The sequence below is a fragment of the Populus trichocarpa genome, chromosome 9, assembly GCF_000002775.5.
Source record: "Populus trichocarpa isolate Nisqually-1 chromosome 9, P.trichocarpa_v4.1, whole genome shotgun sequence".
NCBI classification, from domain to species: domain Eukaryota; kingdom Viridiplantae; phylum Streptophyta; class Magnoliopsida; order Malpighiales; family Salicaceae; genus Populus; species Populus trichocarpa.
In genome coordinates, this window is record NC_037293.2 from 2,995,820 (window position 1) to 3,008,879 (window position 13,060).

At 31.2% G+C, this 13,060-nt stretch overlaps 1 protein-coding gene across 3 annotated transcripts; it reads left to right on the forward strand.

The window, feature by feature from the left end:
- The first annotated feature begins 10,040 nt into the window (after positions 1-10,040).
- Positions 10,041-12,454, forward strand: LOC7491112 (aluminum-activated malate transporter 2). Of its 3 annotated transcripts, XM_052455682.1 has the most exons (7): positions 10,041-10,413; positions 10,542-10,682; positions 10,823-11,095; positions 11,234-11,346; positions 11,437-11,580; positions 11,802-11,903; positions 11,983-12,146. In XM_052455682.1, the coding sequence occupies exons 1-7, from the start codon at positions 10,128-10,130 to the stop codon at positions 12,007-12,009; spliced, it is 1,086 nt and encodes a 361-aa protein (XP_052311642.1). In that variant the 5' UTR covers positions 10,041-10,127; the 3' UTR covers positions 12,010-12,146. The 3 variants fall into 3 exon arrangements, with proteins under 3 accessions (XP_052311642.1, XP_024464320.2, XP_024464321.2); XM_024608552.2 differs by having other exon boundaries at positions 11,802-12,454; XM_024608553.2 differs by having other exon boundaries at positions 10,985-11,095; positions 11,802-12,454.
- Positions 12,455-13,060: the final 606 nt, after the last annotated feature.

Here is a 13,060-nt window from a genome sequence, read left to right on the forward strand (position 1 = left end):
AAACCACCACATCTCCAAGCCAAACACACTAGGTATTCTTCAAATCAGAAATTTTTAAGAAAAAACGGCAAACTTTGATAATTTCACTTGAACTAAATGATTAATTATCTGAACGGATTTAAATTAATTGGAAATTTTTAGATTTGATCGGATTTGAATAAAACCTGAAATCAAAAAAGTTAAGCTTTTGGTTAAGTATGAATATTGATATATAAATAAATAATTTTAAAATTTTAAATAATTATAAATTATAACATCAAGGTTCGAGGCATGTATATAAACCTCGGATTAGTTACCTAATTATTAACAGTTTATTATTAACACAGTCCTCCAATTACTTGTTTTCTCAATTGGATACTCTGTCTTTCATCTTTCTCCAATAGGAACCGTCTATTGACATTCCATAAACATTGTTGTCTGACGCCATTAATTACGCACGTATTTCCCATATCCAACTCTCAAATCAAGAATCTGAAGGGCTATATTGAAAAACAATTAATACTCATGGGACTAATATGATGCTTAAAAGTAGTTGATGTGGATACACTTTTTTTTTTTAGGTGGGTTTTATCCCTTTTTTTTGGGGGTTTCCATAGACAACAAGAGAGGTTTTTATTAATTAATTAATTTATAATTTTATTTTAGAGTTTAGTATTTCAGGAGTTTCCACCACTCCATATTCCATTATTTAAATTGAGCTACACGTATTGATTGGCATTCACATCTACCTCTGTCCAAGAAAACTTGAATACAAATTACATTTGATATGTTTATATGATTTAGAAAAAAAAAGTGTAGAAATTGTATAAAAAAAGAAAAGAAAATTATCTGTTGAAGTTGACATGATTTCCATATAAATTTTTATATGATTTATATTTATATGATTTATATATTAATTTCATTTCTTAAATCATATAAAATATATTACATGTGATTGTCGATTATTATTCTAGCTTAATTTAAATAGATGGAGTTTGGAGTAATGGAAGCTTCTCGCGCATAGAGATATTTTTTATTTTTTAAAATATTTTTTAATTTAATTTTTTGGATTAACTTTTTTTTTTTAATTGAAGGGATATAAAATCTAAATATTTATAATTTTTTTTCTTAGATATAGTTATTTTTCTTATTTGACTTGTTATTTTTTTTTGTTGTAGTTGAGAGAGCATGGTAAAGAATTTTTTTTTTCTATTTTATTAGTATTTTATATTACCTTAATTAATTTTCTTTTGTTCCTTGAATACTTTTTTATCTAAAATTTTTCATTACTTATATATTTTTTCGTGGATAAACTTAACTCTCTCTTTTCCTTTTCCTTTTCCTTTCCTTTTTTTTTATTGGCACTTCATTTGTCCAAGTAAGATAGAAAGATGCGAACTATAATTATATTTATAAAATATGCTAAAACAAATGGGGTTTTTATTGTTGATATAAATACTAGGCTGCTCAATTTTTATTTTATTTTTAAATACAAAGAGATTATATATAAGCTAAACTAAAAATATTATTCTAACCTTAATAAATAAAATAAAATAAATGTATTTCTTAACATTTCCCATCAAACTCACAATGCGGCAATTACAAGTATCGAGAGTTTGCAAACTAGAAAACAAAAACGAAAAATGGAATGCGATTTGGTAAAGAAATCTGCAACTTACAAAGAAAAAGAAACAAAAGGTAAAGTAATGGTGCCATACTTGAGATGATGACGAGTAAGATGACAACCAATCTCAATGTGTTTAGTTCGTTAATGAAAAACCAAGTTGTGAGCAATTTGAATAGAATTCTGGTTGTCACAATACATAGGAGTAGGATGAGAAAGAGAAACTTCAATATCTGCAAGTAACCAATGTAACCAAACAATCTCTTTGATAGTAGATGTCATAGCACGATTCTCTGCTTCGGTTAAAGATTGAGAAACGATAGATTGTTTCTTGCTCTTTCAAGAAATAAGAGAATCACCTAAAAAGATACAGAAACCAATAATAGACTTGCGATCTGTGGGATCAACGCCATTATCAACATCAGAGTATGCATACAACTCCAAGAAAGAGGTGGATGGAAGTAAAAGACTCTGAAAAACTGTGCCATGAAGATATCACAAAACATAAAGAACAACTGCCCAATGAATGGAAGTAGGAGAAGCAACAAACTGACTAACAACATGAACAACATATGCAATGTTTGTCTGAACAAGTAATAGTGAGATATACCAAGCTCCCAACAATAGTACAATATATAATAGGATTTGGCAAGAGTAAATCATCAGAAGAAGAAAACCTTATGTTAATCTCAATGACAATATCTACACTTTTTAATGAACGACTTTAATTTTTTCATTAGATTCAAAAGTGTTTTACAAGGGTAGAAATTTATTATACAAAGTTTGTAAATTTTCTAAGGCTCTTGTGGATGCCAAAAATATCAAATGAGTAGATAAAAAATGACCTAGACGAGAATGCCATAAATAAAAACTAGAAGAAAAAGGATTCAAATGAAAAGGAGACAAATCAACACTAGTAGTAGCAGATGATACTTTTAACTCATCCAAAATATACAATCCCTTCTCCCTACGGCCTGTCCCAATCAGCTTTTAAGATTGTAGATCCTACACACAACAAAAAAAGAAGAAGGAAAAGATGACTAAATAATCATCAGAATCACATATCTGACCAACAAAAACAAGATTTAATGTGGGTTCAGAATAACATCGGCACTAGGAAGAGACAAATAAGGTGTGATAACAAAGCCAACACCTACTAAGAGTATAAGAGTGTCATCAGCAGTCATGACATGAATGGAAGATGAAGGGGACACAGAAGCAAAAGATAAAGAATCTGGAGACATATGATATGAAGCATCATAATCCAAGACCCATTTAGAATGTGATATACCTGAAGAACTATGAGGAAACTGACCAACGAAAGAAGAAACAAACATAACTTATGGATGTAAGGAGAGAAACTTCTGAAATTTCTCAGTTAGAGTATTAGGATCGGTGAAAAGACTTGATGAGACAGTTGCTGCAGTATTATGAAGTGGTGGTTTGTAACCTCGAGGTGGTCTATGAGCATTAGATTGTGATTGATTGTCAGGTTTTCATGCTTGATTTTGTTGTGTCAGCTTAGGATATTGAGCCTTCCAATGACCTTTTTGCTGACAGAAACTGCACTCGTTGAAGGTAACCCTTGTGTAAGGCTTCTTCTGATTACTGGAGAATGACTTAAAAGATACCGCTAGCATAGAGGGATTAGAGGTAAAGAGAATTTTCTTTTCAAAATAAGACTGAAGACATATTTCTTTAGCTAATAACTTACTGACAACTGATTCAACAGAAGCAAATGGAGAACGATGAAAAATTAAACCTCTAAGTCCTTCAAAATCATTATGAAGTGCTGTTAAAAACTGTACCAATCGTTGCTGCTCTCTACAATCAATATAGGCAACACATGCTTTTAATTATACTGATTCTGTAAGAGCCAATTGATCTCAAAGATCTGTCATAGCAGAATAAAACTCTTGAATACTTATATTCTTCTAATGAAGAGCTCATATGTTGTTCTCCAACTGATACTGCTTTGCAAAATTTGATTGAGTGAATAATCTTTGCAGATGAACTCAAATCTCCTTTATTGTCTCATACTTTGTCAGCTGTGTACCTATGGAATGCTCAACAAAATTGTTAATCTAAGTAATAATCTTTGCATTGTTTGCTTACCTGACATCTATCAAAGCAACATAACCCTCATCAATATTTTTAGGTTTCACAGGTGTTCCATTAACATATCCCCACATCTTTTTACTCTTAAGAAAATTTCTCATCACATAACTCCAATACAAATAATTATTTCCATCCAACCTCACACTTACAAACTGAAGCAAATCGTCTCTTTCAATAGCCATAATAAACAAACAAAGAAAAAACAGAATACAAATACCAAATTGCATAAATTAAAGAGAAGACAAAACACCAAATTTTAGAAACTGAAGGGAAGATGAAATACCATACTGCAGAAACTGGAAAAATATCATCTCAAAGTTATACAGTCACTCCAAAAAAATTTGGGGCTCCACTCCGAACCCCAGCAGAGGCGCGCAAAAGCTGTGTTTGAGATTAAGCCTCGTTTCATGCAATCATGCTCTGATACCATGTTAAACAATCTAAAGAAAATAAAAAGAAAGGAGGCTAGGGTTTCATTGATATTGCATAACATAATGAATTACACAAAAAAGGTTAGCTTAACCTAAATACAAAAAGACTATATATAGACTAAAATAAAAAAAACTGAAGAGACTATTCTACCATTGATAAATAATAAAATAAAATAACCTTATATTTCTTAACACAATCGACTAGTAAAAATAGCTGAGATCAACGATCAAGTTTTATGCAAAATAAGAGTTTTGAATAGTTAAACTGATGGATATTGTAGTATAAAAGAAACACATACAACTGCTAGGAAAGAGACATGTAAATAAAGAGTATGAATTATACTAGGATTCAAATTGTAAAGTCCCTATTTGGTATAAACAGTTTATATAGGATTTAAATTTTACATTTATATGAAATTTTATGTTTGTAACATTACAAATAGGTCATCTAGTAGCACGAAATGATGACTAGCCCCATATATATAATTTATTCACAAGTTTCTGTTTTTTTTCTTCCCTTTATTTTGCTTATCATAATTTATTTCTTTTCATTACAGTTTTTATTTGCAACTTTATTTACTTGCTTTTTATTTTTTTCTAGTTTAGTTTTCGTCATTACACTTCTTCTCTACTCTTACCATGTTAAAGTCAAGAACTCCATATTTTTTTTTATTAACATAGTTGTTGAAAGAAAAAAAACGAAGAACAAACAATATATTAATCATATAATCAATCAACTAGTTGACGAAGATGAATCAAAGATGAGTATTATTATAGTAAAAAAAACCAAAGCAAAATCAATAGGTAATATGTATCACGGTTGTTACTATATATAAGCCTAGATGGATCTTAGGTATCATTTAAGAGTGAGTTTCAACCTGTTTTTTTTGTTAAAATTTAATTTTTTTTGCTTTAAATTATCTTTTTAGTGTTTTTGGATTGTTTTGATGTGCTGATATCAAAAATAAATTAAAAAAAACATTATTTTGATACTTTTTCGAGTGAAAAACACTTTGAAAAAACAACTGCTATTACACTCTCAAACACCCTCTTCACCGGTGAAAGTTCAAGTATTTTGATTTGGCATGATTCTAGGAGGATATTCCAATTCATTGCACAATCTAAATTCAAGCTAACGGTTTATATAAGTTCTGGAATCCAATAACATGAAAAAGGCTTAATTTCTATTTCATAAACTAACGGGAGCAAGAGAAATTGGTACTGTAAAGAATATATTCAGGCCAAATGTACATATTCTAAATGTCTCTAGCTAGTAGGTTATGTTCTCGATCGTTGCTCGATCACCATCTAATACAGAGACTGTGACATAGAATTTATAGCCATGCAAGGAGGGATAGAACAGAAACTGGGATAGAATAAAAAGGTTTAAAGGAATAGACAGCGGACGAAATACACACAAAAGGATGCTCAATGTACTTGAAGGATCGATCCTGTTTTTAGGTTTTGATTTGATTTGCATTGCTATGACCTCCCTTGCTTCCTTTTCCTTTTTTATTTCCCTCCATGTATATATAAATGTGTGCAATAAGAATATTTTTTGAATAATGAGGCAAATAAATCTAGTTCAGTATTATACTTGTGAGCCTAGAGACTATTCAATTATGCACCAGACTTCTTTCTCGGGCTTGAAATGTTAAAAAAAAAATTAAAATTAAAATAATTGGTTTCGAACTTCACTTAGGAATTAGGGTTGCACTCATCATATATAAAAAGAAAAATAGTAATTGTGCTGGGAAAAACATTACAGATAAAGGAATAAAATATTGTGAATTCGGATAATGCTATTCGTTTGGTTTTGTTATTTTTGTTCTTGAAGCATTTTCTAATTAGTCATTATTTTTATTTTATTTTATTGGTGGGTGGGTCCTTTGACCTCTTTTGTACCAACATAAATAATATCATTTGTTATTCTATTCTTATCTTATTTTGAAATTTAACTCCATAAATAATCATTTTATTCTTGATTTAAAATAATTTATTACAATTTCATATCTTCAAGCTAATCATCAATATCTATTTAGCTCATATTTACAATTTCTTTCTTATAATTTCCACTATTAAATCTTACATTAAAAGCAATTCTAAACAAAATTTAAAGTTATAGCCAACTTAACTTAACTTAATTGCTCAAAAGTACTGGTTAATATTTTAGCCATATCTGAAGTCATAAAATTCTGTTTTATGCATAGTTTGTTTCATCTAAAATCTAAGTTAAAAGGCTACAACTTTTCTGAAAAGAACAAAACCTAGTTCTATCATCAACACATCCAAAACCGCTTGTTATGGCAACATCAAAAAACTGTCTAGTAAAATTTAATTCGACCTTCTTTTGATTTTTTTGCCGTATCTGGAGTTTTATAACTCCGATTTAAGTGATGTCAGTTTTGTTGGAAAACTAACGTTCCTAACTTTAAATTTTATGAGAAATGTATTTTGATTCTCATCATTTTCAAGTTCTAAACCTAGCTGGAAGTTGAGTGATGAAACTGTCCAGTTTTTTAATTTTTTCTTTTGACATACAACAAAGTATTTTCATTTATTTTCTCATCATTCGACGTAATTATTTCTCCTTTACATAACTTGTAATATCATTAACCGTATCACCATAATAATCTACTAATTTAATTTTTTTTCTCACATCCTTCTATAAATAACCAAAATTCTCTCACTAAAAAGCATATTCACTTTTCTACATTCCTTCATCTATAATAATACTTCAACATAACACAAAAACTCCATTATCCCCTACAAACTTGAAATGTTTCTAATTCAAAGCATAATCAATCTTTCCATTATAAGTTTAAACACAAGATTTCTATTTCTTTTCAATTCATTCTTCATATTTCAACACATTCTAAAATAATTATAACCAATTAACTTTCATGCATTGTTTTGAATTGTTTTTCATTTTTCTTCCTTTTAAGCCGGCACCACCACCCTTCACAACCTTAGGATAGTTGAATACGATTATGAATTTATGTATAAATTGCAAATTCTCGATGTATTTTATTAAATGTACATATAAATTTTTCATTTTATAATTAAAATTTTTCTTAATGCTAGAATATATATTGACAATACTTATATATTCTTTTTTATTATTATTATTATTGAAAAAAAAAACTTTTTATCCGACTAGCAGTGGAGTTACTTAACTAGTATCAACTATCTTGTTTCTTTAAACCACGAGCACCGGCAAACAACCCATTAGAGGATTTTCCCTCGCTTACAAGTAAAAGTCCTTTGTGAATTCAATATTTTAAATTATGATTGGAAACTGGGATAAATTCAAAGTTGCCTTAAGGTTATTATTTCTATATAAATTATTATATCAAGACGTATTCCCCTCTTCTAGAGCTAGTTATTAGTCCTATATTTTTACAAGAAAACCTAAGAAAACTAGCTAGTATGGTTTATGCAGAAATAAATAACAACTATATATATAAAAAGCAGTAAATAGAAGAAATAAAATAAAGAAAGCAATAGATTTTGAGAGATAAATTGGAATTCCTTTCGTCCCATTAATCATTGTTAGCTCTTTTTGTGAAAATATATAAATTTTAAGGGAGCAAAAATTCAATAATTAGTGTTGACTTTGGTATGTTATCCTTATTATGTATTCCTAAGTTGCCTAAACTACTCTACATTCTTGTATTATAAAGTTAAAAAAGTATAAAAAAATAATAGAAAAATTGATATCTATATAAATTTGATTTTTAAAACGATAAAATAAAATGGAACAATTAACATTACGAGACAACCAATAACAATGATCATTAAATGTAGTCCCCAAGGGGCGTAGCGTGATGACAAAGGGCTGGAGATCTGCACAGCAGGTCTCGAGTTCGAGTCAGGGCGTGCACCTCTTGTAAGAGTCTGGGACAGTCGGAGTTTTACTTGCTCACCTGGACCCACAAAGTGCGCTTTCTGGGGGGTGGTGTTTCCTCGAATCCAAAAAAAATGATCATTAAATGTGTAAAAAAACTGCGTTAAAAAGAGATCTTATATCAAAATTTATTTTTTAAAAAAATTTATTTTTGATTTCAGTACATCAAAATGATCTAAGTTGGAAACCCTAATACAATTCTAAGTAAGAAATAATACAATTACTGTTTTTCAAGATTTGAAGAAGAAAATTAATTAATAATATAGTAAAATTAAATATAAAAAAAGTTGGCACTTGTAGGCTCCAACCACTTCTAGCTATTTGAACTTGTTTGATGAAGTTTTGAAAGACTTCATACATGAATTGGGCCTTTTAGAACTGCGATCTTAGGCTGATCTATAAATTTTCTGCAAAACAAGTTCTTTGTTAAAATAAAGGATACTAATGCTTAATTTAGTAAATATAGGAGGTGTGTAGTGTGTGAAGAGTGTTTTAGTGTGTAGCTTTTATATATATATATATATATATATATATATATATATATATATATATATATATACAATTCTAAGTAAGAAATAATACAATTACTATTTTTCAAGATTTGAAGAAGAAAATTAATTAATAATATAGTAAAATTAAATATAAAAAAAGTTGGCACTTGTAGGCTCCAACCACTTCTAGCTATTTGAACTTGTTTGATGAAGTTTTGAAAGACTTCATACATGAATTGGGCCTTTTAGAACTGCGATCTTAGGCTGATCTATAAATTTTCTGCAAAACAAGTTCTTTGTTAAAATAAAGGATGCTAATGCTTAATTTAGTAAATATAGGAGGTGTGTAGTGTGTGAAGAGTGTTTTAGTGTGTAGCTTTTTTTATATATATATATATATATATATATATATATATATATATATATATACAATTCTAAGTAAGAAATAATACAATTACTGTTTTTCAAGATTTGAAGAAGAAAATTAATTAATAATATAGTAAAATTAAATATAAAAAAAGTTGGCACTTGTAGGCTCCAACCACTTCTAGCTATTTGAACTTGTTTGATGAAGTTTTGAAAGACTTCATACATGAATTGGGCCTTTTAGAACTGCGATCTTAGGCTGATCTATAAATTTTCTGCAAAACAAGTTCTTTGTTAAAATAAAGGATGCTAATGCTTAATTTAGTAAATATAGGAGGTGTGTAGTGTGTGAAGAGTGTTTTAGTGTGTAGCTTATATATATATATATATATGAAATCCATGACTTAGAAACTAGAACTTCCATGGCTAAGACCTGGACTAGCTTGCAGAGGGTCTCCTAAGATCATTATAAAACTTGTTTTAAAGTGATTATGAAGCTTCAAGTCCAGCAACCCCAGTACATGATGTAATAGCCTTGAGAAGATCCAAAGCAATAAGGTTTAACGTGAACGTGTAGACTTCAAAACAGTGCGCACTGCTAGAAAGAGGTGCATGTGACAGTTCATAGAGTTAATGCAGTTCAAACTATGGTTGGCAACTCATGATTGCCATCGTTTATTCTGCCTAAACCTCAGTAGTGCTAGGAGAACCATGGCAAATTGGCGATGGGAAATTAACGCTAGCTCCTAGACCTCTACTATTTATTAGTGGATATCAACATTATGTACAGCTAGTAGCTACAAGGCATCAATGGATTGTTTAGCTACAAGGCATTAAAAAATGTTTTTTAAATATTTGTTTTTTATTTTTAACATTAAATAGTTTTTCAAGTAAAAAATAAGGTGGAAGATATTTAAAAAAAATAGATAGTACCATAAAAACAAACTGTAATGTTTTCAACTTGCATTTTTTAACCTTTTTCGGTGAAAACTCTTTTGTACTTGCATAGTACATCAGAGCATGTTCATAATTAAACTATTATAACATATTTTATTATTCTATGTGCAAATAAGATGCCATTTTCTTCTTATAAATTGGAAGCATGTAGAGCCTCTCCTAAGGCATCATCTCTCTCGGCCGATTCTCCTTGTTCTTTGCTCTCTTTGATCTTTCTCAGTTCATGCGAACTTGCCTATCGTCAATATTTAGCCATGGAAATCGGATCTGCAAGCGGTGACAAGGCCGGTGTTTTCACTCAAGGGCGACGGTGGCTCAATGCCTTGCCTGTGAAGTTCAAAGATAAGGTGGCTGATACGGCTACGAACATAAAGAAGGTTGGACAAGATGATCCGAGAAGAGTTATTCATTCACTAAAAGTAGGGCTTGCACTTGCATTGGTATCAATATTCTACTACTACCAGCCACTCTACAGTAATTTTGGCGTCACTGCAATGTGGGCTATTATGACTGTTGTAGTTGTCTTTGAATTCTCTGTGGGTAAGTCTAGCCAGGAGCTATGACCCTTTTCTTCAAGTAACCAAAAATTACCTTTCATGGCGCGACAAAAACCACTACTCATGTCGTAATATTGACAATCATGTGGTTTTTTCACAATTTTTCATCAGGGGCTACTCTTGGAAAAGGACTGAACAGAGGAATGGCAACACTACTGGCTAGTGCACTCGGCGTTGGAGCACATCACCTAGCAAACCTATCTGGACATGTAGGAGAACCCATACTACTTGGTTCCTTAGTCTTTCTACAAGGTAGGTATCTTTAACCATGCATGCACACAAAAATCATTGCATATTTGCACCTAGGCTTCAAATTGATCCTTGCTGTAACAAAAAAAATAATTGGTGTAAGGTAGTAATGGATTCAAATTTATTTTGGTTTTTGTTTGCAGCTGCAATATCAACATTCTTACGGTTCTTTCCAAAAATTAAAGCAAGATATGATTATGGGCTGCTAATATTCATATTGACCTTCTCTTTGATATCGATATCGGGCTTTCGAGACGATGAAATATTAGAGTTAGCACATAAAAGAGTATTAACCATCTTCGTAGGTGGCTTTGCTTGTGTCATCATTTCTATTGTGGTTTTCCCTGTGTGGGCTGGTGAAGATCTTCACAATCTGATTGCTCTCAACATTGAAAAGCTTGGTAACTTCTTGGAAGGTATGTATCCATGTCTCCAACAGATTAAAGTGGAGCACTAAGTACATATTATAGCTAGTGGATGCATTAATCCCTACTGTTCTTCTTAACTATTCAATATGTGGTCGAAAGCTTACTCGGAAAAGGTAACATTTACAGGATTTGGTGATGAATACTTCAAAAGAACAGGGGATGCAGAGTCTAAAGACGACAAGAAATATCTGGAAGGATACAAGAGTGTTTTGAATTCAAAAACCGGTGAAGAATCCTTGGTGTGGATTAATCTCTCGACCTCCCATAACCTCCTCTTCCCTTACCTATATATATAGTTCGTTTTCTGATGATAGTTTTGATGCCTTCAGGCTAATTTTGCTGCATGGGAGCCAGGGCATGGTAGGTTCCAGTTTCGGCATCCATGGAAACAGTACCTAAAAGTTGGAACTCTGGCTCGTGAATGTGCCTACAGAATTGAAGCATTAAATGGATACTTAAATGCCGACATTCAGGTATATAAAAAAGAAATTAACTCCTTTGCAGGTATCTTATCTTCGATGTCTAATTACAATGCGATAAGCTACTTTAAGCCTTCGGCATCTCATATATCGCGATCCCATCTCACCAAAAATAGTAAAGCTCAAACCTGTATGGGTTAAGCACTAACAAAATAAATAACAGTTGTTCAAATGCTTATCTCAAGGTATATGCCAATCTGCTGATATACTTGCAGGCATCATCAGAAGTTAGAAGCAGAATTCAGGAAGCATGCACAAACGTGAGCATAGAATCTGGAAAAGCACTGAAGGAACTGTCATTAACAATGAAAAAAATGGTACAGCCATCTTCTGCAGATTCCCATATAGAAAATGCAAAATCTGCCGCCAAAAACCTGAAATCTTTACTCAAATCAGGCCTATGGGAAGACACTGACCTGCTGAAAGTCATACCAGGGATTACAGTGGCTTCAATCCTTAATGAAGTGGTCAAATGCACTGAAAACATTGCTGAATCCGTCCATGAACTCGCTTCCATAGCTCAATTTAAGAGTGTAGAACGTACTGTATCACCAGAAAAGTTGCATTCAGGACAACCACAGAATATAAAATCAGCTCAGATGGTCAATTACTCCCATGTTGTCGTCAATGTTAGAGAATCAACCATGGCTGCTTCACCAAGTGAGATTTCTTCTGCGCCAAAGGCTATCAAGCACAATATGGAAGTGTAAATATATGTTACTAACTTATGTATTATGTATTATGTATACATGATATCCCAAGTGAGTTTTATATGAAATTGGGTATTATTAAAAAAATTAAAAATCTAACTGTAATAAGAAATATATGTGACAGGAATATCCTGAAACATGTATTTCCATTTGTATCATCCCTTCTTTTTGGTACAGAACAAATGCCCTTTTTTTCCAGGATAAGAAAAATGCCATTATTCTTTTCAGCCATTAGGGTTTATAACTTGCGTCCATGTTTACTCGTCTTTTTGGCGAAGACAGCATAGATGGCACATCAGCCATCAATAACAAACTCAAGCCCGAAGTAATCCAATCTGCTTGCAACTCTTCTGTGATTCTTTAATTAGCAGCACAATGAACTAGCCTAAATTATATATAAGATGCTCTTTTGTTTTTCATCCATCATCATCATGTGCTCAAATATCTTTAATGGGGGCATAAAATGGACGAAAGATTCCCAAGCCCCACTATATTATGTGCTTGAAAATCCAACTTGGATCATTTACACTTGCATTCAAGTTTGTGTTTAGTGTCGGTAGTTTTTTTTTTTTTTTTTTTTGAACTAGAGTTTTTAGTGGAATTTATACATACGTGTTAATTAACAAAACATTTTTAGATCTGGGACAAAACACAAACTTTATCTACCAAGAGTTAGATCATTGAAAACAAGATTTCAAATGGTACTTTTGATATCCACAAGGCTAAAACTCCATTGGATACAAAGTAATATGCCTCTTTTGTAG

Coding starts and splice junctions, on each gene's coding strand:
- LOC7491112 (XM_024608552.2), top strand. CDS start 10,128: ATGGAAATCGGATCTGCAAGCGGTGACAAGGCCGGTGTTTTCACTCAA. Junction 10,414..10,541: donor TGTCTTTGAATTCTCTGTGG/GTAAGTCTAGCC, acceptor ATTTTTCATCAG/GGGCTACTCTTGGAAAAGGA. Junction 11,096..11,233: donor GCTTGGTAACTTCTTGGAAG/GTATGTATCCAT, acceptor TAACATTTACAG/GATTTGGTGATGAATACTTC.